Source organism: Pipra filicauda, unplaced genomic scaffold (assembly GCF_003945595.2).
Source record: "Pipra filicauda isolate LSUMZ 115617 unplaced genomic scaffold, ASM394559v2 scaffold35_size7292922_pilon, whole genome shotgun sequence".
In the NCBI taxonomy this organism is placed as follows: Eukaryota; Metazoa; Chordata; class Aves; order Passeriformes; family Pipridae; genus Pipra; species Pipra filicauda.
The window spans coordinates 1,642,222-1,668,809 of NW_024104487.1; the positions used below are offsets into that span (position 1 = coordinate 1,642,222).

Below are 26,588 nucleotides of genomic sequence, written 5' to 3' on the forward strand. Positions count from 1 at the left end.
ATCTTTTAAGCCTATGAAAGACATTTCCACAAGAGAGCAGTTTTAATAGCCCATACAACAGTTTTACTTACAAATCCTAGAAAATTAGGAAATACCCTAATTATATGCACTGTGAATTAGGAATCAATATCTGTGTGTTTGTGACATATTTCTGGCTATGGTGCTGGATCAAAAGGTGGTGTTAAAGGAAGAAGGCTAAGCAAAGTAATGGCCTAGACAGCAGTTGTATGAGATAATGAAGTCACTATTTATTACTCCATCCTAGCCAAATTTGGTTTTATTTTTTTTCCCCAAAGTTTGAACTTAGATCAGTAGTGTTAATCCATTGCAAGACTCCACACTAAAAAGTGACAGAAATGGGGCAAGTTTAATTCAGCATTACACAGTAAGTATCAGTGGAAGTTACCAAATTTGTAAGGGAAAAAATACAGGCTCTAAGCAGGCCGGTATAATGCAAATCCAAAAATGGATTTAAATGGGCTACATAGAATGTGCCAAAGATCATCAAGAAGTTAAGGGTTAGTCACCTTTATTGCCTTTATTTTTTTACTGTTAGCTTTGCTTTTTTTTCCTTGATAAATGCATGCTTTTGTTTTGAAGATGCTCATTCTTCTTTACAGGGTGTTTATTCTACTGCCAGTGTATTAATCAAAATGTTTGCATGTGCCATGCCCAGTCATATCGGTCACATAGTGACAGAAACAGAGTGGTGTAATGGTATGATTTCCTTCAGAGAACAATGCAAGAAAGCAGGAAAGCTTACCTGTGACTAGGTTTACTAAAGGGAAATAGATGTTTACAGCACAAGTTGCCCATAATCAGCATACCTGTTAGGGAAATAAATAAAACACCTAAAACATCCTGCTCCTTTCTGTCATTTGGGCTTAACTGGCCTCAGCTGTTAGACTTACTTTAATATATCACAGCAACTGTCTCTGTTTCCATGAATCACTGGGGAAAAAAAGGAGAGTAACTCCAGGGGGACCTTGTTCTGGCCTGAAGGCACTAGTTTTAGCACCTTAATCCTGTTGGTTTTCCTGATTATAATGTCTGATAACCATGTATCCTGAGTCAGTATCACTTGGAGCAGGATTATTCCAGGAAACTGACAGGTCAGTCATGATTAGGATGTCAAAACTCCTTGTGTTCTAATTATGGATATATTTTATTTACAGAACCCAATAAAGTACGTGCCATCTGTGAGCCCCAAGTGCCTGCCCCACACTTCTCTTGTTAATCTGATTTTGATGGGATACATGAGTACTGAGGAGAAACAAACAAAGCCAGTTGGGGAATCCAGTTTGGTACCCTTCCTTACAATAGGGAAAATTGAAAATTCCAGCCCCTTTCTAAATGTTTTGAAGTTATTTTATGGTTGTGACCGCACATCACTGCTTTTAAAAGTAGAAAAGGAAAGCACTTACATGGACATATACAAAAAAGATTGTGTTATTATTTATTTGCAAGACTAATCAGTCTTAGTCTTCATTATGCAATAATGCATGGATCTCCTAATTTTTTAATTATAAGCCTTCTTAAGGTTGAATTTCTTTCTAAACCCCACAATGAAGATAACTGGATAATGCTGGTACTTGATCACCAATCACATGGATAGGGTGGTATTTTTCCTTTCCTACAGAATCCTGTGTGGTGCTAAGCAAATAAGAAATAATTTAATAAATATTTTAAATTCATGTTTGAGCAGCTTTCAAAAACTAAGTAGTTCTTGCAGTAGTGAATTGCATGAATTTGAAACAAAGTCTCTGGAAAAAATCTAATTAAGTCTGTACATTTCTGTCCTAGCACTGATTTTCTGTGTAGATTGTCATTTAACATGGGAATAAGTCTTCAAGGTATTCAAGGCTATTGAGGTATTGTTAAAGCCATTTAATTTAGCCAGCAGTTTTTGTGAAACATCTTCTACCCTCTATAAAGTTTGCTATTGCACAACAGATTAATAATTTAGTGGAAGGAGAGAAATAGTACAATTATTTTTACCTTGGTTTAGGAAACTGAAAGATACAAAATACTTGCATTGAGCCAGTACATTGGATGTACTGCACAATACATGAGCACCCTACTAACGAAACTGCATTAAGGATAGTAACATTAAGCAATGTCAAGCTACTGCCAGTTCGTTCAGATATGATCCTTAATAAAACTCATTAACTCGGTGCCTGGTGTTGCAGTCTTTAATCCTAGGAAGAGAGCATTCACAGCCTATGCTTTTCACCAAGAGTGATGAAGAATGCTGCAGTGAGGCTTCCCTGAGGCATTAGGAATGTCTTGAAAAGGTATTCCCTCCAAGGTCTCTTTGACAACTCGTGCTCTATCAAATACCAACAAGCTTAACGGAAAGCAAAGAAAGTATTGTCTTTTACATTCAGTAGCCCTGGTGAAGAAGCAGCGAGGTCAGAATAGCTGTTGTGAACTATTTGTTTTCCAGTCTCTTTAAGTGCTTGCATTTAGCAGCTGCCATTAGAGGTTATGTTCTTCAGATAGTTGCAAAAGTGGTGTTCTTAAAAAAAAACCATCATAATGTCTGCCTTTGCGTAGGGGGAGCTAGATGGGATTCCACAGTAACTGATGGTCCAGTTAAATTTGAAACTGAAGCATGTGGAGAGTCAGGAATTTTCCAGCTAGACTGACAAATCAGCCTGCTATCTGGGAACTTCTCTTGAAATTTCCTGGTAAAAACTCTGAGATAGACACATTTTACATTTTACTGCTTTTAGAGACTGGAAAAAATATTGGACATGGGCATCAAAGTAGGGTATAAAATCAATTATATTCATTTACAAGCTAAGTGAGTCATCAGGCCAGTCACTGCCCAGCTCAGGAGGCACTTTCCTTATTGCCTTGTCCTGGTAGTGCTTTTGCACGACTTCAGGTTTCCACTCACTGAAAACAATTCCCTTATCTAGAACACTGCTTACAATCAGTAAGTAAGTTCACTAATGGGATGGGTATTTTCAGAGAAAGTCACAAGACAAACAAAATCAAGGTGCTGCTCTCTCAAAATGCAAGGTGTGGTTATCTCTGCACAACTTGTCTGTAACAGAATAGTAGGTAAGACTTCAACTGAGGGAAAAACAGGTCAAGGTTTTGTTCTTCAGGAATTTCAGATTAGCAGTCTCCACTTCTGCAGATTGCATCCTACTAACATCTGGATGATGGTGCCTACTGTTGAAGACATACCACTGTCTAAACACTTAAGACTGGACTAAAAAGGAAGGTCAAATGTAGACAACTGTGCTAGTTTTGGCTGGGGTAGAGTTGATTTTCTTCACAATGGCTGGTATGGGGGTGTATCAACCCTGAACACAGGGTTGATAATATGGAGATGTTTTTGTTATTGCTGAGCAGTGCTTGCACAGAGCCGAGGCCTTTTTTGCTTTCCATGCTGCCACACTTTTTGAGAAAGGTGGGAGTTCATGGGAGGTTGGAAGGAGACACAGCCAGGACAGGTGATCCCAAACTGACCAAAGGGATATTCCAGACCATATGACATCATGCTCAGTATATAAAGTGGGGAGGAAGAAGAAGGAAGGAGGGAGATGTTTGGAATGATGGTGTTTGTCTTCCCAAGTGACTGTTAGGTGCGATGGGGCCCTGCTTTCCTGGAGAGGGTTCAACACCTGCCTGCCCATGGGAAGCAGTGAATTACTTCCTTGTTTTGCTTTGCTTGTGTGTATGACTTTTTCTTTCCCTATTAAACTGTCTTTATCTGAACTCATGAGTTTTCTGGCTTTTACCCTTCTGATTCTCTTCCTGATCCCGCTGGTGGGGGAGGGAGTGAGTGGCTGTATGGGGCTTGGTGGGTGGCTGGGGTTTAACCACAATAACAACTTCACAGGTTGCTCCCAATTTTAGACAGCCTCATTCTAGATCCAACTCAGTGTAAAACACCAAGTCCTCCTTGAAGAGGTGATTGGAGACTATGTCTTCACTGCCAGCACAAGTGAATCAGTCACCTTTGTACACACAGTAGGAGTCTGCAGATGCAGGTCTTCTCTTTGCCCTCCTTCTAGATTGAGTTTTGAAGGGTTTTCTTTCTATATGCTAACAGTACTTTGGGGATAGAAAGCATAGCCCTTATGCAAAAGGATCTACAGAAAACAGCTTCAAAATATTTTAAGAGAGATGAACTTTCCTGGTTCTCCACAGTATGACTTTTAATAAAAGCAGTCACTTCGTATCCTATTGTGCTGGGGGGAAAAAAAACAAATCCCGAAGCAAGGTTTACTTTCACAGGGTGCATGGTTCTGCCTGGTGGTCTGAAGAACACCACCCTTGCCAGTGAGAGCCTGCTGGGGCCTGCTGGTGAGACACACAGCTGTGGAACTCCACATCTCCAGGACACACATGTTGGAGCCAAGGCATCTCTGACACTTGGGTGCCTATGGCTGCCACTGAACTCAGGCCTCCAGAACAACAAACTTGAGAGGAATCCAGGCTATGAAATCCCACCTCAAGTATCCACAGCTGAAGTAATCCTGTGGAAGAGCATTTATTTTGCTTTACTTGCTTCTTTTTGCGTCAGGCATTTTTAGGATGTAGAAGTAGTTACGAGACCTGCTAGGGGAAAAAACAGCTGAGCTGATGTTTTTCACATTTTCAGAACAATTCGAGAGGGCACTGGCAACTACCACCTGACCACGAACAGGAAAAACTGAGGTGTAGACCCAGCGGAGGGGATGGGGTGTGTCTCCGGGTCGGTGGGGGGCCGGGAGCCCGAGGCAGGAGGCCGAAGTTGAGGTGCATCTTCACCGGCTGTGTGAAGAGCCGCGACAGCTAGCAAGGGGCAGGAACACGGAGGAGCGCTTCCCGAGGGCTCCTCGACGCCGGCTTCAGGCACGGCGACCTCCTGACGAGAGACGGCAGCGGTGGGACCGGGGAAGGGGAGGGGGCACGGAGCCGGGGCCGGGGCGGTGACTCAGCGCCGCCCGCAGCGCATAAAAGGCGGGCAGCGGGTTGAGGGTCGGGGCTGGACGCCGCGGTCGCGGGAGTGGGGGCGGGCGTTGGGTCTGCTGGGAACGCGCCCGCGGGACGGGGACGGCGCGATGGGGGCGGCCAGGCTGCGACTGCTGTGCGCCGCGGTGGCACTGCTGTGCGCGGCACCGCCGGGGCGTCCCGGCGCCGCGCTGCCCGCGGGCGAGGGGGACGCGTACGGGGTGAAACTGTGCGGCCGGGAGTTCATCCGCGCCGTCATCTTCACCTGCGGCGGGTCCCGCTGGAAGCGGCTCTCCCTGCTGGCGGTGGATCCGGCGCCCGCGGCCGGTGAGTGTCCTGAGAGCGGGGCCGAGGGGCGAGCGGACGGGCGGCGGCGGCCGTCGGGGCGCTTCGCTCGCTCCCGAGCCTGGGCCTGTGAGAAGAAACGGGCAGGATGGGAGGGAGCGGGGAAGGGCGAGCGCCCCTCGGTGCCGCTCGCTCTTCCCGCTCTGAGCCGCGGGGCGTCCCTGTCCCTCTCCCGCTTTTCTTCTTGTTCCTGGTTGGCATTTTCCGTGAATTCTGGAAGGACACCCTCGTGATTCAGAGAGAAAGGCACGGGAGGCGCCGAGGCGTTATTAGCCGGGATAACCCGCAAAGTTTTTGGTCAGTTCGGATACCGCGCTGCTGCTCAGGGCTGCTGGCGGCCAAGGCACTTGTACTTTAAAATCCCACAAAATCACACATTTCCCCTCTCTTGGCCATGCAGGGAGGGCTGATGCGCCCTGGGGAGCGGTGGGGAATGCCCCTCGCTACGGCTTTGCTCCTTCCCAAAGCTCAGTAAATCCTCGGCTGCGGGGGGAGCCCAGCTCGGACCTCCCTCCCTGCCAGGAGCTCTGACGCCGTGGTCCCCGGCAGAGCTCCCGGGGGACATGCGGGACCACCATGGATGTGGAATCGCGCGGGATTTTATCACTCGCTTATGCTGCTCTACACCAAAGAGTTGGCACGTTGGAGGATGGGTGGGACTCTCTGGTGCTTCAGGTTGTGATTTAGACAGCAAGAACTGCTTTAGGGGTCTGTGATGAAACACCTAATGGTAAAATGTTCCTTAGAGTTTTGCTGTCGCATATCCGATGCCCAGTATGTTACGAAAGTGTTAGCAGATCTCTTTTGGGCTGTGTTTGCAAACTACAGTAGCAGTAAGGTAACAGTAATTTTAAGTGGTGACTCTCATTTATGTCGATATTTTGAATTGTGAAACTATTTAATAAGGATAAAAGTTGGTATTAAGGCTAAAATGTGCAATGGAAGAGTTTTTTTTTTTAATTAAACACACCGTTAATGAAATAACCTAAGACCTCAGGCAGGTAATGAAGCTAGTATTCTGAGTTTCCTGGGTGTTGAGTAAAAGATAAAAGTTACCTTTGTAATTATAACAAATTATTTGTCTACAGCCTCTGCGAGGATTATGTGCTTTCCCAGCCAACTTTGTTTTATTAACTGCAGCTTCTGAGAACAGCAGTCACAGAGGAGCTCCCACTGTGCTGCATGATGTCTAACTAAAGTTTTCCCCACCCCAAAAGACTACTAAATAGCAGTCACTGTCTAATTAGTAAAGTAACTACAGCCGCTTTTATTTTTGTACATACTCAGGCAACTGTTCTATCTGAAAGTTAGCTACTATATACTAATTACCCATATTAAAGTGAATATAACATTCACTGGATCGTCTCGTTTTCTTTCAGCTTTCTGAAACAAAAAAAAAAACCGTATTAGCAGTATTAAGACCACCAAAAAAAAGACTTACTTTGGATTCTTTTTAAATTAAGCATTGAATAAACCACTTTCCTTCACATTAGCTGTAGTAAGCAATGCCACTTCCCTTGGAGAATTAAAATAAAGAGAAACAGTATGAGGTGAAAGGAAGTAGAGCTAGATTTTTGAGAACACAGTGAGATGAAGCACATCATAAGTAAATTCTGCAAGCCTCTGCTGTGCCTTGAGAAGAAATGAGTGAAAACCATCAGCTAAAAATAGCTATAGAAAAATGCAATCTGTAAGAAGCAGTTTACATATGATTTTTGCTTATTTAGTCCTTCCTACGTTTGTTCTTCACACAATGCTAGTTTGTGTGGTTATGCACAGGGGAGGAGTGGTCTAATGTAATTCATGTGCCACACGACGTAGCTCTGTGATATTTCTGGATACATGTCTTTACAACAAAATTTTGTTTCTGTGGAAAAATTGAGATTTCTCTGTCAGTAACACTGCAGTTGTGATAGGATGCCTTTACTTTAGTCACAGTTGTAGCTGTGTACTCTCTTTGTCTAACAGGCAGTACAGACTTTAAAACATAGATTCCACTAAAAGTAAGCTACAAGTAAGGCATAGTGTGGAGACTCTGAAGTGCCTGATAATAGTACTTCACTTGATACTAACTGAATAGGTTTTATTGCTGTTTCTTAGGATTGTATGCTCTTTTAATGCTCTGACAGTCTGAACTTAAAAATGTCTTCTCTTTAAACAGGTGCTGCGCAAACAGCAAGTAACAAACTACTTGGAAGCGTCAACCTGCAATCAGTTTTAGATCCTGAGGTGGAACAGCTGCAGAGAAGCAGCCCGGTTCTTGGATGGGAGACATTTAAGGACTTGTATAGTTTAAATTACTTTAATGAATATGTACCTGTGGCAGACAACTTCAAAGAACTTGTTCGACAGGTAGAGGAAGTTGATCAAAAGGACAGGGGAGGAACAGGAAATGCAAATCCCATGGAATCAAGCAGTTATCTTTGGGCCAGGTTTCCAAGAAGAAAACGGGAGTCTCTGGGTTTGGCAGGAATGTGTTGTAAATGGGGCTGTACAAAAGCTGAAATCAGTACTATATGTAGAGTTTAAAATTCTCTCTGCACTTATGCATGTAATCAATGTTTGTTGCAGTGCTGTTTGATTGAATACTGTACGGAGGAAGAAAACTCTCACTGTATTTTATCTTGTCTGTATGTGCCAGTCAATATTGCTGGTTTTCTTTAAAAAAAAACCCACAACAAAAAAACCCACAAATGTAATTGCAATGACTTTGTTTTGCTGCAGTAACTTCTAATCTATATTTTTTACTAAGTCTTTTCATTTTAATGTTGAGCCTTAACACTTATATTACAGATGTATTATATCTTTGTAACACTTTAGGAAGAATTTCAGTACTTCATTAAAATGTAATTATACTAAGTGTTATGGAATTACTCTTCGACTGTCAACAGGACAAACATAGAATGGCTTGTGTTGGAAGGGACCTTAGAGACCATTCCAGTTCCACCCCTCTGCCATAGACAGGATCACCTTCCACTAGATAGGTTGCTCAATGCCCCATTCAAACTGGCCTTAAACACTGCTAGGCATGGGCTGCCGACAACTTCTCTGGGCAGCCTGTTCCACCATCTCACTACCCCCACAGGGAAGAATTTCTAACCTAAATTTCTCCTCTTTCCATTTGAACTTATTACTGCTACTCGTGTCACTAAGTTTCTAATGAAGAGTCCCTCTTCAGCTTCCTTGTAACACTCAACAAAATTCTTGAAAGGGGGTCCATGTTACAAAGCTCTACAGAAAGAATGTTTTGCCAGTTGAAACTCCACTTGACACTGACTTATCTTGCCAGTTAGTTTGACTCCACTTTTTACATTTCCTTGTAATTGCTGAATTGTTTTTATGCAGTATTGTCTTTCTAGAAACTTTACCATAACATGACATTTAAAATATAGATATTTCTTCATATTCATGAATGGAGTTAAATAGTTAGAGTACTAGCACTTCTGTTATTCGTTGTTTACTTCCCCATTTTTCCCTACTACTGCTGAGTGAGAGTGTGGGATGTGTATCAAGCAACTTACTGTACAGATATTCAGACCTATTTCTGTGTGTCCTTATGGTAAGCTGGTCTACACTAATTCAGATTTTAAGTTGCAAATTGTTGCTGTTTTTATAGATGGCTAATTTCATCTTTGTAGTTCCTAATCCTTTTGCCTTCCTGTCTGTTTTTCTCAGCTGTATCAAGTAGCATTCTAGCTGTATTGTTCAAGACATGAGGGTTATTTTTTTTCTGACCTCTATAATGCCCATGGTAACTTATCTTTGTAGCAGGAGTTGACTCAGAGTATGCTTCATGGCTCAAACTGTGGAGTTGTTACCTTTGGCTTTGTTCTTCAAATTGTCTTTTGACAAGTATTCCTTGATCGGACTACTGCTTCCTGCAATTATCACATCACTTCTTTATTCCTTTTCCCAAGATGATATTGTTACTGCAGCAATTAGGCATCTATCAATCTTTTTATTTTTTTAAAGACATCAAATTTATTCAGTAGAAAGAGGGCAGAATGGATATTCACTATGAAGGCTGTTATCTTCCAGATGAAAAGCACCATCTCTTCTGTCATTGTAACAACAATATTTATGAAGAGATGAGTTTTCTTCTTAAACATCATTGTTGCATCTACTCTAAGATGCTTTTTGCCACTCTGAGTGGAAAAACTGTATAAAATTCTGCTATAGTTTTGGGAGGTTTTTTTTCAACAAGTTAGCTAAACTTCTATAGGTTGGGTTCCACCAACTTCACCTCACAAATAGTTTTGGTTTTGGAGACTCCTAGTTTATATTAGGATTTCCTAGAAGAATACAGGAGAAGTTTGAGGGGAAGTATTCCTTAGTTTTGAGCAGGATCAAGGGCTTTTGGAGGTAAGATTTCTTAGTAGTAAGGTGAAAAATAAGAGTTATGTAGAAACCCTAAGAAAAGGAACAATGTGAAAATGCCATGCTTGATGAAAATGAAAATTAGCCTGTATGCATTGTTTGTTTTGCTAGAAAACCATCTCCCAAGCTTTTAAAAAGGAATACTGGGAAAGGTGAATATGGTGATAGCAGGCTTGAGTGAAACAAAGATGTAGTTAAAACCATAAATTTGTGAACTTAAGTCTTGAATGGAGCAATCTGAAGTTTAACTTGCTGGGTTACGTTTCCAGTGGAAATTAGTGTTTGAGAGGAACTGTTTCAGGCTGAAATGAGATTATAAATAGAAAAATCAGCCGTTATCTAAAATAAACAGGCTTTTTTCAGAGGTATGAGTCAACCCAGAGAAATGGCGAAATTTGTGTTTTCATTTGATTTTTTAATAGGCATCACAGTCTGTAACAGCTTTAGCAGGTCAGCCATGGCACAGGCAGAGGGCATAGATAGAAATTAAGTCTATTTCAGAGTAAGGAAGTATTTATGTATTGTAGTGTGCAAAGGTTTTCTTTCTTTTAAAGCAAATTGAGTGTTCAAAGACTGAAGATCTTTTGTGACACTAGGCTGTATTTTATAGTGGTTTCTTTGCAATATAGCCAAAGGTGACAATTACATGTCACTTGATTGCAATAGGTCTAAAGGGGGCCATCTGCTTACTGCTCACATGACTCAGTGTCCAAAGATACTTTTTTAAGACCAGAAGCAAGACTTTTATGTACAATGAGGTGTCTGACTAATAGGTAGAGGAAGCAAACACGCTTTGAAGCAGATAGCTAAAAACGTAAAATAATGACTGAGTTGTGTGTTGATCCACGTAGCGGACCACAAGGACACTGTCTCGGCTGAAAGCACCTTGGGGAGTGCTGCCACATGTATCTAGCAGCATAAATGTGAGTGCAGCAGTTCAAGGCAGCACACTGGGCTTACCATCACAACTGTTCAGAAACATACACTTTTTTACAAGGCAGAAGTTGAGGTTTTTCACCCATTTCTTTCACAGAGAAATTAGGTATTGAGAAAAGTATTCTTTGAGCAACTTGCTGCTTACAGAGATTGCTTAGAGTCCTGTTGTTGTAGTCTTAATGCACAGGAAGTGCCCAATTTTTAGGTAATCTAATAAGATATGTGAGCCATCTTCTGAGCAGTATTTTGAATTCATGAGTAAAAAATGGTATACCAGCACATTTCCATATTAGCAGTGCCATTTGTGTGTTCATGAGTGTATTCTGGGTGGTTTGGGGAATTTTTTTCACTATGGGGGTATTTGTAGTGTGTTATTTGTGGGTGTATGTGTAGTGCGATTCAGGTCTGACTTTAAGCTCCTTGAACAGTGCCCAAAGGCATGGGAATAATTCACAGCAGTACGTAACAACAGGTTTTCCATCTCTGTTGCCTGCTACTGCCTTCTTTTAAACCTCATGGAACCTTCATGTAAAGCATTATGCAATGTGTTGATTGTGGTATAGTTAGAGCCAAGGACCTCAAATAGTGGTGATGTGTAACTTTGACCATAGATAGAACACTAAATGTGCCTCAGAGAACTGTCTAGCAAATCCCAGAGACCTGAAAGATACATCTCCCTCCTAAACTCTGGTCCTATTTGGTCCATTCTTTACTTTGCCCGTTGTTTAAACCAGAGAGTAAAACATCTAAATTCCTGAGTTATTGTGAGATGTGCTTTTTTTTTTTTTTTTTTTTTTTTTTTTTTTTTTTTACCTTCACTGACAGGCAGGAAAAAAATGTCTTTATTTCTACCTTCTGACAAAGCTGGAGACAGACCTAGTATTAGCACTCTGAGATTTAAGAAGATTTTCTGAGCATACTGTCTTTCCTCCTTAGCAGGCAGCAGAATCTCAATAGATATCCTACTCAGCAGAACAGAACCTAGGTAAACTTGTATCACATCTGCTGCTCTGCAGTCACTCACACATGTCAGCAAGTAGCTGAAAGAGGGTCCTTTCCTCATTTGTGCCACACTGCCATTCTGTTATTGCACATCTTTTATGTGTCTTGGGAACAAACACCTGAAATGTTGGCTTCTTTCCCTGGATTTTAGTTCCAACAGACTTATTTGATTGTTAGACTGCTTTGTGCCACCTGCTTTGTGGTCAGGTCTTGATATTAGATAGTTCACTGTAACAGTATGCTTGTCCAGTCCTCTTTCTTGCCTGCAAACTCTAGAGAACCAGCACTAATGTGAAGGAAAGTAAATTCTCTAGTCTGTGCATCAGCCTCTTTTTCTTCGCCTAAGCTCCCTGCTACTTACATTTTTCCTCGAAGTTTCCTATACTTGATTTGCATTGCTAAATGTTCCTCAGCTGCAGCCTACTTTCTTATTTTAACCTTAGAGTGTGTAAAGCCAGAGGTTTCTCCATGATTTTTCAAGAGCGCATCATTCTTAACGCAGCTGAGTGAGGTAGTGTATCTCTCATGTACAGAACCTCAGATGACAACAAAAACCTGGCTGTCAACCTTTGCGCTTTGAAAAATTCTGGATACCACCTTCAAAGTAGGCCAGCCAAACAGCCTCCAGACAACTATGCTGCTTTGTCTTTTCTGGGTAACCTTCTGTGGATTATAATGTTTGACCTGAGATGCGGCAGCTCCTTTCAGTTTCTGTGAGACCTCAGCCAGCAAGTGATGCATCCCTTCTGGCACTGAGGAGTGCCTCATCAGGAGCTACTTTGTCCAACAAGAGGAAAGCAGAGTGCAGCAAGATCACACTTTCTGCCTCTGAACCAGAACAGGGTCACCATGATTTCAGCTCTCCTAATATCATTCCTCAGTGGCTTATTTATTGAAATTGCTACACACATGTGACAGCAATTTGGTGTAGTTTGCCTCTGACCATATGCTTCTGGCACTGCAGAAGTCATTGAGTTCAGCAGCAACTAGTCTTGACCAAATGCCACTGTTGAAATACTTCTCTGTCTATATAGCTTTGCATCTTTTTGTCCCTGTGCCGAGAGATGAAATCTGAGGTGTTTCCCATGCTGCAGCACAGTGCAATGATACACTTTTCCTCCTGCTCGTTTTTCATTTGAGATCGTAGCACTGGGCTGAGGGCTCCCATGCAGTGCTATGCTGCCCACAGCAGTCTAGTGCCCTCTGTGCAGAACTTCTGAGAGGCAGACACTTCAGTAGGCAGGTCAAAATTCCTGTCCTGCTCATATGTGGTAGGTGTTGGCCCTGGAGCCACTCAGTAACATTAGTAAGTGGCTGGTGTGTTCTATGATGGACTGATGACAACTAGGACACCTTCCTGGCTTAAGGGATGCTAAGAGTCATCCCACGGATCCTTCCAGCCCTGAACAATGTGGGCCAACTTACTTGAATAGCAGTGCAACTTTTCAGAACCTCCTAAGGTTTGTATTGCTGCACTTCCATTGCTGAGCAGAGTTGGGTTCTTTCCACACCTTGTCAGACTTCCTACATTTCCAACATTCATCCTAAGTCTCTCAGCACTAGTTCTTTTGGGTTTCTTTCACCCTCATTGAGTGCTGCATGGGGTGTGTGGGTGTGTGTGTGTGTGTATGTGTGTGTGTGTTCAAATTAGATGGCTCAAAATCTGAATGGGCTATGAAAGAAGGCCTGGTCTTCTGTATTGTTCCAGTTGTCCAGCAACCAGTCAGACCTTATTTGCCAGATGTGAGTGTAATTTAGCTTAACTTTTAACCTTTGTTTATTTTTTGCAGGCTTATCCACCTAATGAAAGAGAAGCATTCTCAGCTTTGCTTTTGGAAACTTAGATGGTTTCCAGCCCAGCACTGAAGTGTGTAGGTACAGCTTCCTGCCTGTTCCCTCAGCTGCTTGTCTGCATTGACTCTTCGAGCTGCAGAGTGCAGATATCTTCAAAGAGATACACTCAGAGAGCATTTTTCAGTTACCATTTTGATGAGAAAGTGATACAGAAGGATACAGACTACCCAGAAAGTTCTGGAAAGGTGTTGAAGCACTCTGCGTAACATGGAAAAAACACCTGGAAGGTAATGTATTATTTAATTACAACCACTACAAAAGATATGGCTGAGAATGTGAACACAGAGGACATAATAAGAAAAAAAAAGACCAACATATAGTCATAAGTTTTAGAAAATAAAGGAGTATTAAAACATATAAGGATATACATGCAAAAGCTGCTGTACACAGACTAGATATTAAGTTTGATTTACCTTTTTAATTGATAGATCAGTGTTTTTGAGAAGCCAGTTCTAATAGAGACCTGGCCGAGAGTTTTAATAACATAGTTAGAAAAGTCTATTGATCTGATTAGAGCTCAAACATCTGTAGCTCAGGCAACACACCAGCATCAACATTTAACAGCTGCTTTTTTCAACTGCTCCTGATGTAATTGTTCACATTAGTTGTTTCATTGTTCACCTTAGTTGAACTCAATAATACAATTGTGAGCGTGAACTGGAGTTCTGGCTGTGGGGAAATTACTGCAATTTTAAGTGAATTGCAATACCCTTGAGCTAGGTACTCAGATAAATTTAACTAATTTAAAGAATTGATTGGTTAATATTAAATTTTCTAATGAAGTTTTCTAAAAATGATGTAAAAATTATTACATATACATAAAGACTAAGGTTAAAATTAGTTGTCTAGGTTCAGTAGAAGAGTAGACAATATTATAGTGGCAGAGCAAAATCATTAATAGTTATTACATTTGTAGGATTTTTTTTCATCTTAAGAAATCTATAATATGATTGCAGCTGTATTATAGAGGGAATAAAACAAGATATTAATTTTCTTCCATCATGCACCATTAAATCACACACCACCCAGGTAAAACTGATTGTGCATACCTAAAATATTTTTACAGATCACATACTTTGAACTTAAACAGGACTTTTTTGCTATCCTTGTTTAGGTAGTCTGATTTGTGGTACTTCTGATACAACTCTGCAATAGTATCCTTTTTTTCTCATGGGATATTTAATCCAGCTTTTGGTTCTCCCCACCTTTCCAGTTCTTCTGAGAGTCTTTTAAAGGTGGCAGGTATATTTATTGAAGTCATCTGACATAATTACATTCTTATCGCCTATTATTAAAAAGAAACAAGTTGAGATCTCGTCTGTATAATCAGGTGCACTAGTTCAAGACTCAGGATTGTCTGAAAATTTTAAATATTCCATTCTATCATTTGTTATGCAAGCAGAGTACGTTTGACATCTTCCTCTTTGTTCAATCATGCAATTTGAAGATCTCAAAATACAGGCATAGAAAGCAAATTTGGATTAAATGAGTGTTTTGGAGAGATCCAAAAGTTTTGCCTAGGTGCCTAAGGGAGAGGTACTTAAAAAAGACAGAGTTCCCATTCTAAACTTAAAATCCTTGAAACTGGTTCTTAGTTGAATCTTCATTTTAAAGCCATCTTGATTTCATAGAAATTCCTATTTCTCAGTGCCTATGCACTCCTGTGGCTTTTGTTGTTGCCCCAAAGCATTGGTTGGACTTGGTTATCTTAAAGGTCTCTTCCAACCCTGATGATTCGATGATTCTGTGTTTTTACCAGTGCGTTGCTTGGTGGCTGTTTCAGATGGCAAAGCCCAGTCTGATGCCAGAGAAGTGTTTGTTTTCCTACTTGGCACCCAGTGGCTCTGCCTTAGTGGCCCTTAGCTTGGTGAGTGAGGTTGGCAATGGGAAACAGTCACTGAAATGAGTAGTATGCTGCTGTTTGGGTGGGGCATCAAACTATTAGACACTGCTATTTAATATATTAAGCAAAGCAAGCATGGGACAGGCTTCTCACTCTCTCGTCTCACACACCCATATAAAATTGTCTCAGACCAGTCCCAATCATCAGCCCTGGCAGAGTTCAGTCTGGGGACCACGCCCCTTCTTCCCACCTGCCTTACTGTAGGGCTTTTAGGTGGCAGCTCAGTTCCAACATGGAGCAGCTCCACCTCAGTCACATCTACCTCAGCACATCCTGCCTCTGTGTGCTGCTGGACTTTGATAACCCCTTCTGTATGCCTTCCTGCTGGATCACAGCACAGTATGCTAGTGCTCTGCTCCCTTCCTGTCTCAAAAAGCAAGGCTTCACCTTGTCCAGCACAGTCACAGTCCTGGTTGGGCTGCTCCAAATCTGTGCACACTTACCAAGCAAGCACACTGGTGGGAGATGCTGACTGACAGGCTCCACAGCCACAGGTCCCCAGGGGCCCAACAGTCCCAACACAGGAGCTAAAGCTCCTCTAGGGCAGGATCATTCATCCATATCATATTGTTCCTTTAATAGCTTGGTTGCCCAGACCCTTGCAACATGGGATGTCCCAAAAGCTATTGTAAAGAGACCACGATATGCCCATATCAACTGCTTTATAGCCCTTGAGTTATATACCTTACAGCAAAGTAATAAAACCTTGCTTAGACCTGAGAAACAAAGAGCATATCCAATGCCTTGATGGTGTGCAAGTGTTCTTTACTGAGATCTTCACAGATTTGAAGTTGCATCTCATAAAGACCTTTTAATATTGGATACCATTATGCTTTCCATTTATTATTCAATTCTTCTGCAAAGAAAAGAATTCTAGTCAAAAGTACGGATGCAAAAAGTAGGGAAGCTCGATTCCACCTATCCAGTCATCAAACTCTGTGTTCATGTTCTAAATAAAACCTCACTCCTGCAGTTCTGGGTTAGAAGCTCAAATACACTTTCTGTAGTTTTTGCTGATGTTTCCTAGCAATTAAAATTTAGTTCAATTAAATAATCTTTTTTTAATGACAGCATTACAAAAAATGAATTAGCTAGTACACCAGTCTTCACCACAGCCATGGTATAAAAGGATGCATACCAAAAAGGTGAGTCCAGGGCTCGTAAAGGCCTCATGGAAAGGTCCTCTACTCAATGCCCTTGTAAATGCTTGGTTGTCACACAGCTGCTTAAGAGATGCAGGGATTCCTCCCCCTGTACCCTGCCCCAGCCCTTACACCTCCTGTTGTGTCTGACAGTGATTAAGCCTTGCTCCCAAAGCTCTGTATGTGCCTTGGGATCTGTGTATGGCATCGACCCGACAGCAATAACTGTGAACAAGAATTACTAAGCGTGCAAACTCTTTTCAAAACCCCCTTGGAGCACAGAATAAAATCTTCAGGCAATTTGCTCTGAGAACAAGATACCTTTTATGTGTGGGAAGGGATAACTGAATTAGTTTAATCATTACTTCCATTACAGTAGAGGAGATTAAGTATATATGTCTGCATGCTTGTATTTGAGTGTGTATTTTCCATTTTGCCACTGAATTTCTCAAAATTTAACAAGAGCATTCAACTCTGTTCAAGGAAAAGTGGTGGTGATTTTCATGTAAAGTTACAGGAAAGTCATATGGAAAGATGACAAAGTAATGCAAATCAAGACATTGGAATTTCTAACAAACTCTTAAGAACTGTAGCCTCATAAAAGGCAATCTCTCTTAGCCATCTCTGCCTTACAGACTCACATCTCTCTAAATACTGAGAACAAAAGGAAGTGCTTCTTCATCCCAAATTAATTAGCTTAATGAAAACATTTTTTAAAAAATAAATAATTAAACCCCACCTGTCTTATTGTTTAGGGAACACCCAATATACCATCTTTACTTTGGTACAGCTAAGTTTCTTCCAAAAGATAAACACTTCATACGGCTATCCTAGGAAGGTCACAAAGTTGTATATACTGTGTTCTACCTCTTTAAACAGATTAGTTCTCTTCAGCAGGGACTTAAATACCAGTAACAAATTTTAGGTATTGTATAAAAGAAAATGCTGGCAGGCCTGTGCCATTCATTGTATTTAGTTTTTTTATTTTCACTATCCAAACTCAAAAGAAACACACAGTTAAGTTTCAGGTATTGATACACAGTTTTCTAAAAAATATCCCTTTCATGTTCTCTTCAGTAAACCATGTGCTCAAATGTTTGCAGTTCAACCATAAGTAGCAGGTGCCTTCTCTCCCCCCACTTCCCCACTGCCAAGGGACTTTCTCTACTTTAATATAAAGTATTGTAAAACTCTTATTCAAAAAGAAAAATTCAGAAGAAAAATTCTTAACCAAACACCTTTTCAAAATTGTTGTCTGGCATGGCACAACATTAAGCAGTTTCTTTTGGTATAGTAATTCTTGTAACTTTTTCAGTCAGGTTACATCTCTGTGAGTATTTTAGACTTAAGGCAGACAATACGCAGTTTAGAAATACATTAGCACATATTTGTCATGGTATGGCATTTTCAGTAGACATCGGTTTTTCATAATTCATTGCGCATTTCACATTTCAGAAAACTTCTTCAGTGCTGAACTTCAGCCTTTTTCCTTTAGTCTTCTTGATCTTCTACACCTCTACTTTTGCTCTCAGAACTCTATCCTCTGGGTGTTTGTGATCCTGCATTCCTGAAAAGTTAGCTTGCTTTACAGAAGAGTCACATTTCTTCATATTTCATACAGTAACATCTTTTCCCACACATTTCAAGGCAACATCTCAACTAAATGCAACAATTAAAAACTTAATTTTGGGAAAAAACACAGTTTTTACATATATTTTTACAGTTAAATTCACCTGCACATTTAGGAACAACTATCTCAACTATGGAAGCTTTTAACCAATACCAGGACTTGACAACAACGTGGGTTTTCTGAAAATTCATTCCTCCTCTGGCTTACTACATGACTGTTGCAAGTTTGTGGAATATCGTGTGGAATAAATTTTTAAAATAATTTTGAAACTTAACATCTTTATACTGATAGACAACAAACCAATATTATACTACACAATACTTGATTTCAGAGATTCTATAAGATATATTGTGCACTTATAAAAAATTCTTTCACTTCAAATGTAAGTGCAAAGCAATAGTTAATATTTTAATTCTACATTGTAGGAGCAGTCATGTATACATAAACCAGCACTTTTTCTACAAAAACAAAAAACCAAAACAAACAAAACCCAAAACAACAACAACAATAAACCCAAAGCCCATCCATTTGCATTTTGGGTAGCGTAATGATTACACTAAAGTATGACAAATGCAATGCCAACTGAATAAAGTTTCTAAAACAAAGAACTTAGGCTGTTAATACAAAGGCTATATAAAAATATGACATTAACAATGCTACTGTAGATCTGAGAGCTTTCAAAATACACTGTTTTTTTGTGGTTTTTTGTTTTGTTTTGTTTTGTTTTGTTTGTTTTTTAAAAAGTTACACCATTGGCAGTAGCAAACTCAGCAAAATCACTGCATTTACATCCTCAACAGCTTTTTGAGAAAACCATTGGGTCTGCTCTGGGATCTCAATATCAACACTGCAGATGACCATACAGCCCCCTAGAGTCCTAAGTGCTATTTGGTCCTATTCACCCAGCTAAGAACACTCATACACTCATCACAAATGATCAAGCCCTCTGCACAGGCCTCTGGTTGTTACAAAAGACTATATGTTCCTGACCAACAGCACAAAATTATACTGCAGTGTAAAGATATGGCTTTCTCTAAAAATGATATAGTATCAAAGTAAAAAAAAAATAAAATTCCACAAGACACTTAAAAATTATTGTGGTGTTCAACACTACATTTATGCAATCAAATAGACTATGTAATCAGTCATACTGTAGTAGAACAAGAAAAAGACCTTTTATTCACTTGAAAAAGTAGCAGACTGGAAGATTTCTTCATTGCATTACACAAACTTCCCTGAGATTTTTACATAAATTAGGCTTAGTCTACTACATATTGGAAACCAGTTAGCTACTGAGTGTCATACACTGCAAATTTTACATATTTCCTGCATATGTTATCCAGCTAAAATGCTGTTTCAATGCTTTAAAGCTTTATCTCCTTTTGTTACAAAAAACATGAACACACAACTGAGACTACAAATGCAAAGACATTTTTTGCACAAAATTTCAAATCTTCAAAGCAATGTAGAGAAATTGAGAAAACACATTAAATTGAACAAAGTACTTCAAAGTTCTTCGCAGCTTAAAAACTGACTGAAATTATTTTGAAAAATCATTTGTGCAAGTGCTTGGTGGCAAGAAAACCAACAGAAATACTTTTAAATGCAATGGGCAGAAAGAGGGCTGATGCTGTTCTCCCTATTTAGCACTCTCCCAAATCTTCGTTCACAAAGCCTAGCCACGAATGAATGAAATGAACTCTCTCGTACTATAAACTGTAATTTTGTAGGAGTGATTGTGGGAGAGAAACATCATAGTGGTACAAAACACTGCTATACTGGCACTATGTTACACTAAATAAGGATTATTTAAAAAAATTTTTAAAAGTTGAAGTTCTTAAACTTCTGATAAGACGGATGTAGTTAAGCACAAATCTTAAGGACACCCCACAGTCAAAATAACTCCTCTGTTTAACTGATTCACTGCCACAAATTTTAAAAATGAACACTTGACTTTAAATACAAAGCTGGATGTCAGGTCAGTTTGCCAAGTTGTATATCCCCTTAACTGAACTTCTCTCAGTAGAAGTCCAAGAAGAACAAGGTTTGTACTTTGCAAACAATAATGCTTATGTAAAAACAAACAAACAAACATGATTATTTGAACTAAAAATACACAAACCCTGCAATTTTACTGCTTTGAGATATGAGATTATCCCCAAGTTTCATGCCTGAAGGCAAAACCGAAGCGCTGTCTTGTCCATAAATTTTTGTTAGACTTATTCCAAAATCTGAATTATAGAGAATTCAGGTAGCTCTGATCTCCTTCCAGTTCTCAGTAACTGGAATCATGTTCTTGCCCTCTCCTGATTGTGGAGCAATTGCACTTGTAATTCCTCCTTCCCAACAGTCTCATGTTGGGTATTACCACAGAAAGAAACAGGAGGTAACTTGGGCCACTTCATGACAAAAGAGGCTTGATGTGGTTGTGACTGGCCGTATCAGATACTGGGCCATAAGTATTCTTTTTCTGTACCGGAAGGAAGGTATAAGGTGATCATCTTAACAGCAAAGTAAGGAATTGTGAAATGGAGGGCATTTTCTAGATTTCTAATCCTGCTTTAAAAGTTCCCAATTTGTAGATACACCTATGACTGCATGAAAATTACAAAGACGGAAAGAATAAAAGAGCAGCATTTAAAAGCAGTATGTTTAGCTTTTTCTTATTCAAACTGAATACACTGCCTTGTATAAAATGGCTTCACTTCTACATGTTATCACTGTATCTTCAATTCTATAAAGAGAATCTAATACTTACTCAACAAAGGAAAAGATGAGTAAGAAAAAATAGATAACATGTTTGCTTTTTCATTTTTAAATTAAAATTTTCATGTGGATGAGTACATTTTTTGGCTCTCCAAAGTATGAACAATTTGCTCCCTTTCTCTCAAAATACTTACAGTACATCACACAGCTTCACACCTCTTTGGATATACTGCTGGCTGATAACTGATTCAGACAGGCACATTAGAAGTTCCTGTGTTACATAACCACTTCTGTTTTGTTACACAGAGAAGCCATTTCTGCATCAACAATGAAAATATCATTAAACTGTATTAACAAACAAAAGTCCTTGTGCAACACACAAAACAGGATGCCAAGTCACTATATACTCAGTGTGGAAGGATTTCTAGAAGTCTTTTCTCCGCATCTCCATTTCAACAAGGACATACACTGTCTTTTCATCTCTAAATCTCACTGCATTATAAGTCACCTCTTTTTTGCATTGCCAAGTAAGGCAAAGAATGGTGGTGTTGAATGACCATATATTTTATTTAGAAAAATAATTTCTCTTCCTGTTGAGAATTTCAGCATGTTCTCACAGTAACAAGTATATCCTGATAAAAAAACCCAGCAGGATTCCTCAGCATGCAGATTGAGATAGGATATTTGCCACACAGATTTTACTTCCAGCAAGGATAAGACGCGCACATATGTCAATTATACACAGCAGACCAGGTACATTTTGTTCTGCATTCCAACACATCCTCTGAAGGAGGGGCAGTTGTCTCATCCACCCATGTTTTCCCTTATATGATCCACTCGCTGAGCAAGATCCCTAAAGGTGGGGCGCTGGGCAACATTATTGTTCCAGCATTCTTTCATGATAGCATAAATCTGCAGAAGAAACAAAGAAAATTGGTAGTAGGTAAACACATAGTGGATATAGTTAATATGGTCCATAGAAGTGGTCCAAAGAATATTCAACTTAACTCCATGCTTCCAAGCAACAGCTGAAAAAGAGTGCCTAAACTCCTGCTGTACAAATCAGTTTATCTGCTTGATCCCAGTGACAGCAAGAAGTGAGGATAGGTGGCTCTGGAAAAGCCCCTTTATAAAAGATTTTTTTTATGTTAGTAAAACTCAGCTAGTTTTTGAAACTTTTATGAGATTTATGTTATTTTGCTACATTTTTATCTTCTTGCCCGCTCTTATTTTTTAAAAGCTGAGAAGTGTTTAACATGACAAATATAAGTCTGACCAGAAATAGGATTTACAAAGGTAGTAATTCTAAATAAGCTTCCCTGCAAAGTTAACATATACTTTTCTACATTTGTACATTAAATTCCTAATTATCCTTCATACATAATCAGAAATAAGCCAGAAAAGTTACTTTTCTGTAATGTATCTAGTAGAAGTCGATTGAAATTATTTTTGGAAGATATTTCCACTACAATAATTATTTGGCAACAGTTTTCTCTTTGCTCAAACACGTACCTGATACCTGCTCTCAAACAACTTGTCAAGCTCTTCACCTGTACTCTTCTCTTTAATTCAATCTAGATCATTATTACCAATTTCTCATACTTTCAGCAATTTTTCACACATTGCTTAAGAACAATCTGTACAACCACCAGGAAAGAAGGCAGAAACTGTTGCTTACTTTTCAGCAAATTTGAAACACCTGCACTGACCAAGCTGCTTCAGCATCAAGTCTTTGCAGGTTGTAAACTACAAGATAAACTGCTGTAAGCTATAGATATCTGGAAGAGTTATTATCGGTGATGGTTGGCCTTTCAGAATCAAAATGGGACAAGCATGGTTTCTGACAGAGAAACATTTCCACCTTTCTTTGATATCTGGAGAAACGTCAGACATTGAAACCTCTGTGTCAGTCACTTTCAGTGAAACAGATAATGATTATCTTACACATATGACATTCAGATTATCTACAAAAAGCCAAACCTTTGCAATTCAACAGTTGCTGTACTCATACATAAAATGCAAGAAAGGTTACTTCAGAGACTTCTCATTCTCTGTATAGACTTTTTCTACCCATGTGGCTTCCCTGCCCCACTCGCACCCCACTCTGTTAAACCACTTGAGCCTGACGTCTCCTCTGTTGCCAATTCTGAATGAATTATTTCTCGATTTATTGTCAAATGCTTGATTTTAAAGGAATGCAGCAATCAATCTCAGCTAGAAGCTACACATTAAAAAACACAGCTATTTTACTTCCTTTTTCTCACTACTGATTCACCTACACAGCCCTACCAGTTTGACTGAAGCTGACTTTGTGCACCATGCACTGAAGAATAGAGAACTACTAGGCTTAGAAGTAGTATGAAAGTATTCTTTTAGAACATTTGGAGTATTAGCAAAACCAAAAGAACACTGAATTAATCTGTGTGCTCTGAGGACAGCTTTACACATACACTTCAGTATCTGCAAAGAACACGAATGCCAATCTGAGGACCCTGTTTCACATATTTAACTGTGTCTACTGTCTGCAGGCAGCTCTTGACTGAAAATACTTAACAGTGAATAATATACATGATAAACATGGCTATTCCTATGTTTGAGGAGGAAAGAGCAAGAGAATGGAAATAATCAAGATAAGGAGCTCTCTAAATTTTGAAATTAAATGTGGAAAACCTTAGGGGAAGTTAAGATACTACTCCTAAATGTTACAGACTTCAAAAGAATCCATAATTCACAGCTTTGAATGAGAATATTTAAAAGGGTCTTACATGGAACAAGTTCTATACACTAATCTTGTTGCCTTAATAAATGTATCTTTTTGAAATAGAAGCCTGAGTACCCAAGTACAGCAGTCACTCATAATAGCCCCACTTCATGTATTTAGCAAGACTACATTCTAGGCTCCTGACAGAGTGCAAGCTAAAGAATCAGAAAATAAATATGGTTATACTTATCATGCAACAGATAAAACAACAGCACAGCCATTCTGCTTGAATAAATACTTTAGTAGTCCCAGCAGAATGAAAAACAAGTCTTGTATTTACCAGGCACTCAACCTAATGGAGCACCTTTCAGACTATAGTAACATATTAACACAATACTTCACCTCATCAGGACATCCATCTGGTCTTGGTAGTCGTCCATTATTCTTCAAAAGCTCTATCAAATGAAATACAATCATCTGCCCTTGTTTATCATTGCCAATCATGCGCATGAATTCCTGAAACAAAAGGCCAACTGTCATATATAATCTTTAAAGGAAAAAAGATGCTGCAATATTCTTATCAAGGGAAACTGCTTTATAAGAATAGTAAAAATAACTAGAATAGTATACAACAATGATAAAATTATAAATTACAAGTCCAGAGAACATATCAATAACTACTGATTTTAATTTTTTTAATGTAGAATGATAATATAGAATAGAATAAAATAGCATGATACATACACAATTTAAAGGAAAAAAGTGAAAAATCTTTTAAAATGTTGATGATCATCTGATGATGACAAAGAGACAGACAAAGAGAAGGCTAAGGTTCTCAATGACTTCTATGCCTCAGTCCTCACAGGCAAGTGCTCCACCCAGACCACCCCAAGTTGAGAAACGCAAATGCAGGGACTGGGAAAATGAAGACCCTATGCCCACCAAGGAAATGATCAGGTTCAAGACCATCTAAGACCTGAATGTGTGCAAGTTTGTGGGACCTGATGAGGGAGCTGGCAGACAACATTGCTAAGGTGAAGATTCCGATGATTGGAAAAAGGGAAATATAACCCCAGTTTTTAAAAATGGGAAAGTGGAAGACCCAGCAAACTACAGACCAGTCAGTTTCACGTATGTGCCAGGCAAGATCTTGGAGCAGATTCTCCTGGAAACTGTGCTAAGGCACAAGGAAAACAAGGAGGTGATTGGTAACAGCCAACATGGCTTTACCAAGAGCAACAAATTTTCACCTGACAAATTTGGTGACCTTCTGTGACAGGCCTACAGCATTGGTGAAGAGCGGCATAGCAACTGACATCGTCTACCTGGATATGCAAAGTGTTTGACACTGTCCCACATGACACCCTTGTCTCTACATTAGAGAGACACGGATTTGATGGATGGACCACTCAGTGGGTAAAGAACTGGCTGGATGACTGCATGCAAAGAGTTGTGGCCAATGGCTCACTGTCCATATGGAGACTGGTGAGGAGTGGTGTCCCTCAGGGTTCGGTACTGGGCCGATACTGTTCAACATCTTTGATGGCGACATGGACAGCAGGATCGAGTCCACTCTCAGCAAGCTGTGTGGTTCAGTCAACACGCTGGAGGGCAGGGATGCCATCCAGAGGGCCCTTGACAGGCTTGAAAGGTGGGCCTGTGTGAACCTCGTGAAGTTCAACAAAGCAAAGTGCAAGGTCCTACACTTGGGTCATGACAATCCCAGGCAACACCTACAGGTTGGGTAGAGAAGTGATTGAGAGCAGCCCTGCAGAGAAGGACATGGGGGTGATGATTGATGAAAAACTCAACATGAGTTTGCAGTGTGCGGTCACAGCCCAGAAAGCCAATGAAATCCTGGGCTGCATCAGAAGGAGGTTGAAGGAGGTGATTCTGACCCTCTACTCTGCTCTTGTGAGACTCCACCTGCAGTACTGAGTAAAGTTCTGGTTTCCTCAACATAGGAAGGAAAGGGAACTGTTGAAGCAAGTCCAGAGGAGGGCCATGAAGTTAATAAGAGGACTGGAGTACCTCCCCTATGAAGACAGGCTGAGAAAGTTGGGGCTGTTCAGCCTGGAGAAGGGAAGGTTGCATGGAGACCTCATAGCAACCTTCCAGTGTCTGAAAGGGGTCTACAGGGAAGCTGGAGAGGGACTGCTCATCAGGAACTTCCATGATAGGACAAGGAACAATGGGTACAATTGAAAGAGGGTAGGTTTAGGTTAGCTATTAGGAAGAAATTCTTTACTGTGAGGGTGTTAAGACTCTGGAACAGGTTGCCCAGGGAAGCTGTGGATGCCCCAACCCTGGAAGTGTTCAAGGCCAGGTTGGATAGGGCCTTGATCAACCTGGTCTAATGGGAGGTGTTCCTGCACACAGCAGGGTGGGTTTGGACTAGATGATCTTTAAGGTCCCTTCCATTCCTTAACATTCTACAATTCTATGATTAACTAGTTTTAAAAGAATAAGACTCACAGCTGATTCTAATGAGTTCCCTGAAACATTTAAACAAGATCTTGATGCTTTGAAAAATGCCAAACAGAAAACAGATATTATCATATTGATGTACAAAAAAAGGTTAGCAGGACTAATCAGTAACTACTGGGCAGAAAAATTACTATAATTAAAGCCTGCAAAAATGCCTTAGATAAATCTTGCTATTCAAAAAATCAACATAACCCAAAAAGAAGATTAAAACCTCACTGAGATTGCCAGAGATCTAGTTAAGGAGGATGTACTAGTAACTGAAAATAATTGATGAGAACAACATAAAGGAATTATTTTTCCTCCAATACTACCTAAATTTCCTTAATGACCCTTGACATGAAAGTGTGAAACAATGGTTGGTTGAATGTGCAAATGGCCAAGTTGGGAAAACAATGTATTACTATAAAGACTCCAAGAGTTAAACAGATCACTTTGGTTAATTTTAACAAATTACCTTTTCTTGATACATACCCATAGGATAACCAACCTGGTGAAGTGGTGAATGCGCATGTAGAAGTGATTCATTCCAAGCATAGTCCACCTGAACCCATA

At 40.0% G+C, this 26,588-nt stretch overlaps 2 protein-coding genes across 4 annotated transcripts in view; one reads left to right on the forward strand and one right to left on the reverse strand.

The window, feature by feature from the left end:
- Nucleotides 1-5,030: 5,030 nt before the first annotated feature.
- Nucleotides 5,031-8,701, forward strand: LOC114004322 (relaxin-3-like). The gene is made up of 2 exons (XM_027752182.2): nucleotides 5,031-5,280; nucleotides 7,460-8,701. Exons 1-2 carry the CDS (start codon nucleotides 5,064-5,066, stop codon nucleotides 7,825-7,827), a joined length of 585 nt encoding a protein of 194 aa, XP_027607983.1. The 5' UTR covers nucleotides 5,031-5,063; the 3' UTR covers nucleotides 7,828-8,701.
- An 8,773-nt stretch (nucleotides 8,702-17,474) lies between these two features.
- The window catches only part of JAK2 (Janus kinase 2), an 85,741-nt gene continuing 76,627 nt past the window's right edge, over nucleotides 17,475-26,588 (reverse strand). For all 3 annotated transcript variants that reach the window (XM_027709699.2, XM_027709700.2, XM_039384516.1), the window contains 2 exons: nucleotides 23,952-24,065; nucleotides 17,475-21,760 (listed from right to left, as the gene is read on the reverse strand). In XM_027709699.2, coding sequence (XP_027565500.1) covers nucleotides 21,653-21,760; nucleotides 23,952-24,065 — 222 coding nt within the window. In that variant the 3' untranslated portion in view covers nucleotides 17,475-21,652. The remainder of the gene's footprint in view (nucleotides 21,761-23,951; nucleotides 24,066-26,588) is intronic.

Coding starts and splice junctions, on each gene's coding strand:
- LOC114004322 (XM_027752182.2), top strand. CDS start 5,064: ATGGGGGCGGCCAGGCTGCGACTGCTGTGCGCCGCGGTGGCACTGCTG. Junction 5,281..7,459: donor GGATCCGGCGCCCGCGGCCG/GTGAGTGTCCTG, acceptor CTCTTTAAACAG/GTGCTGCGCAAACAGCAAGT.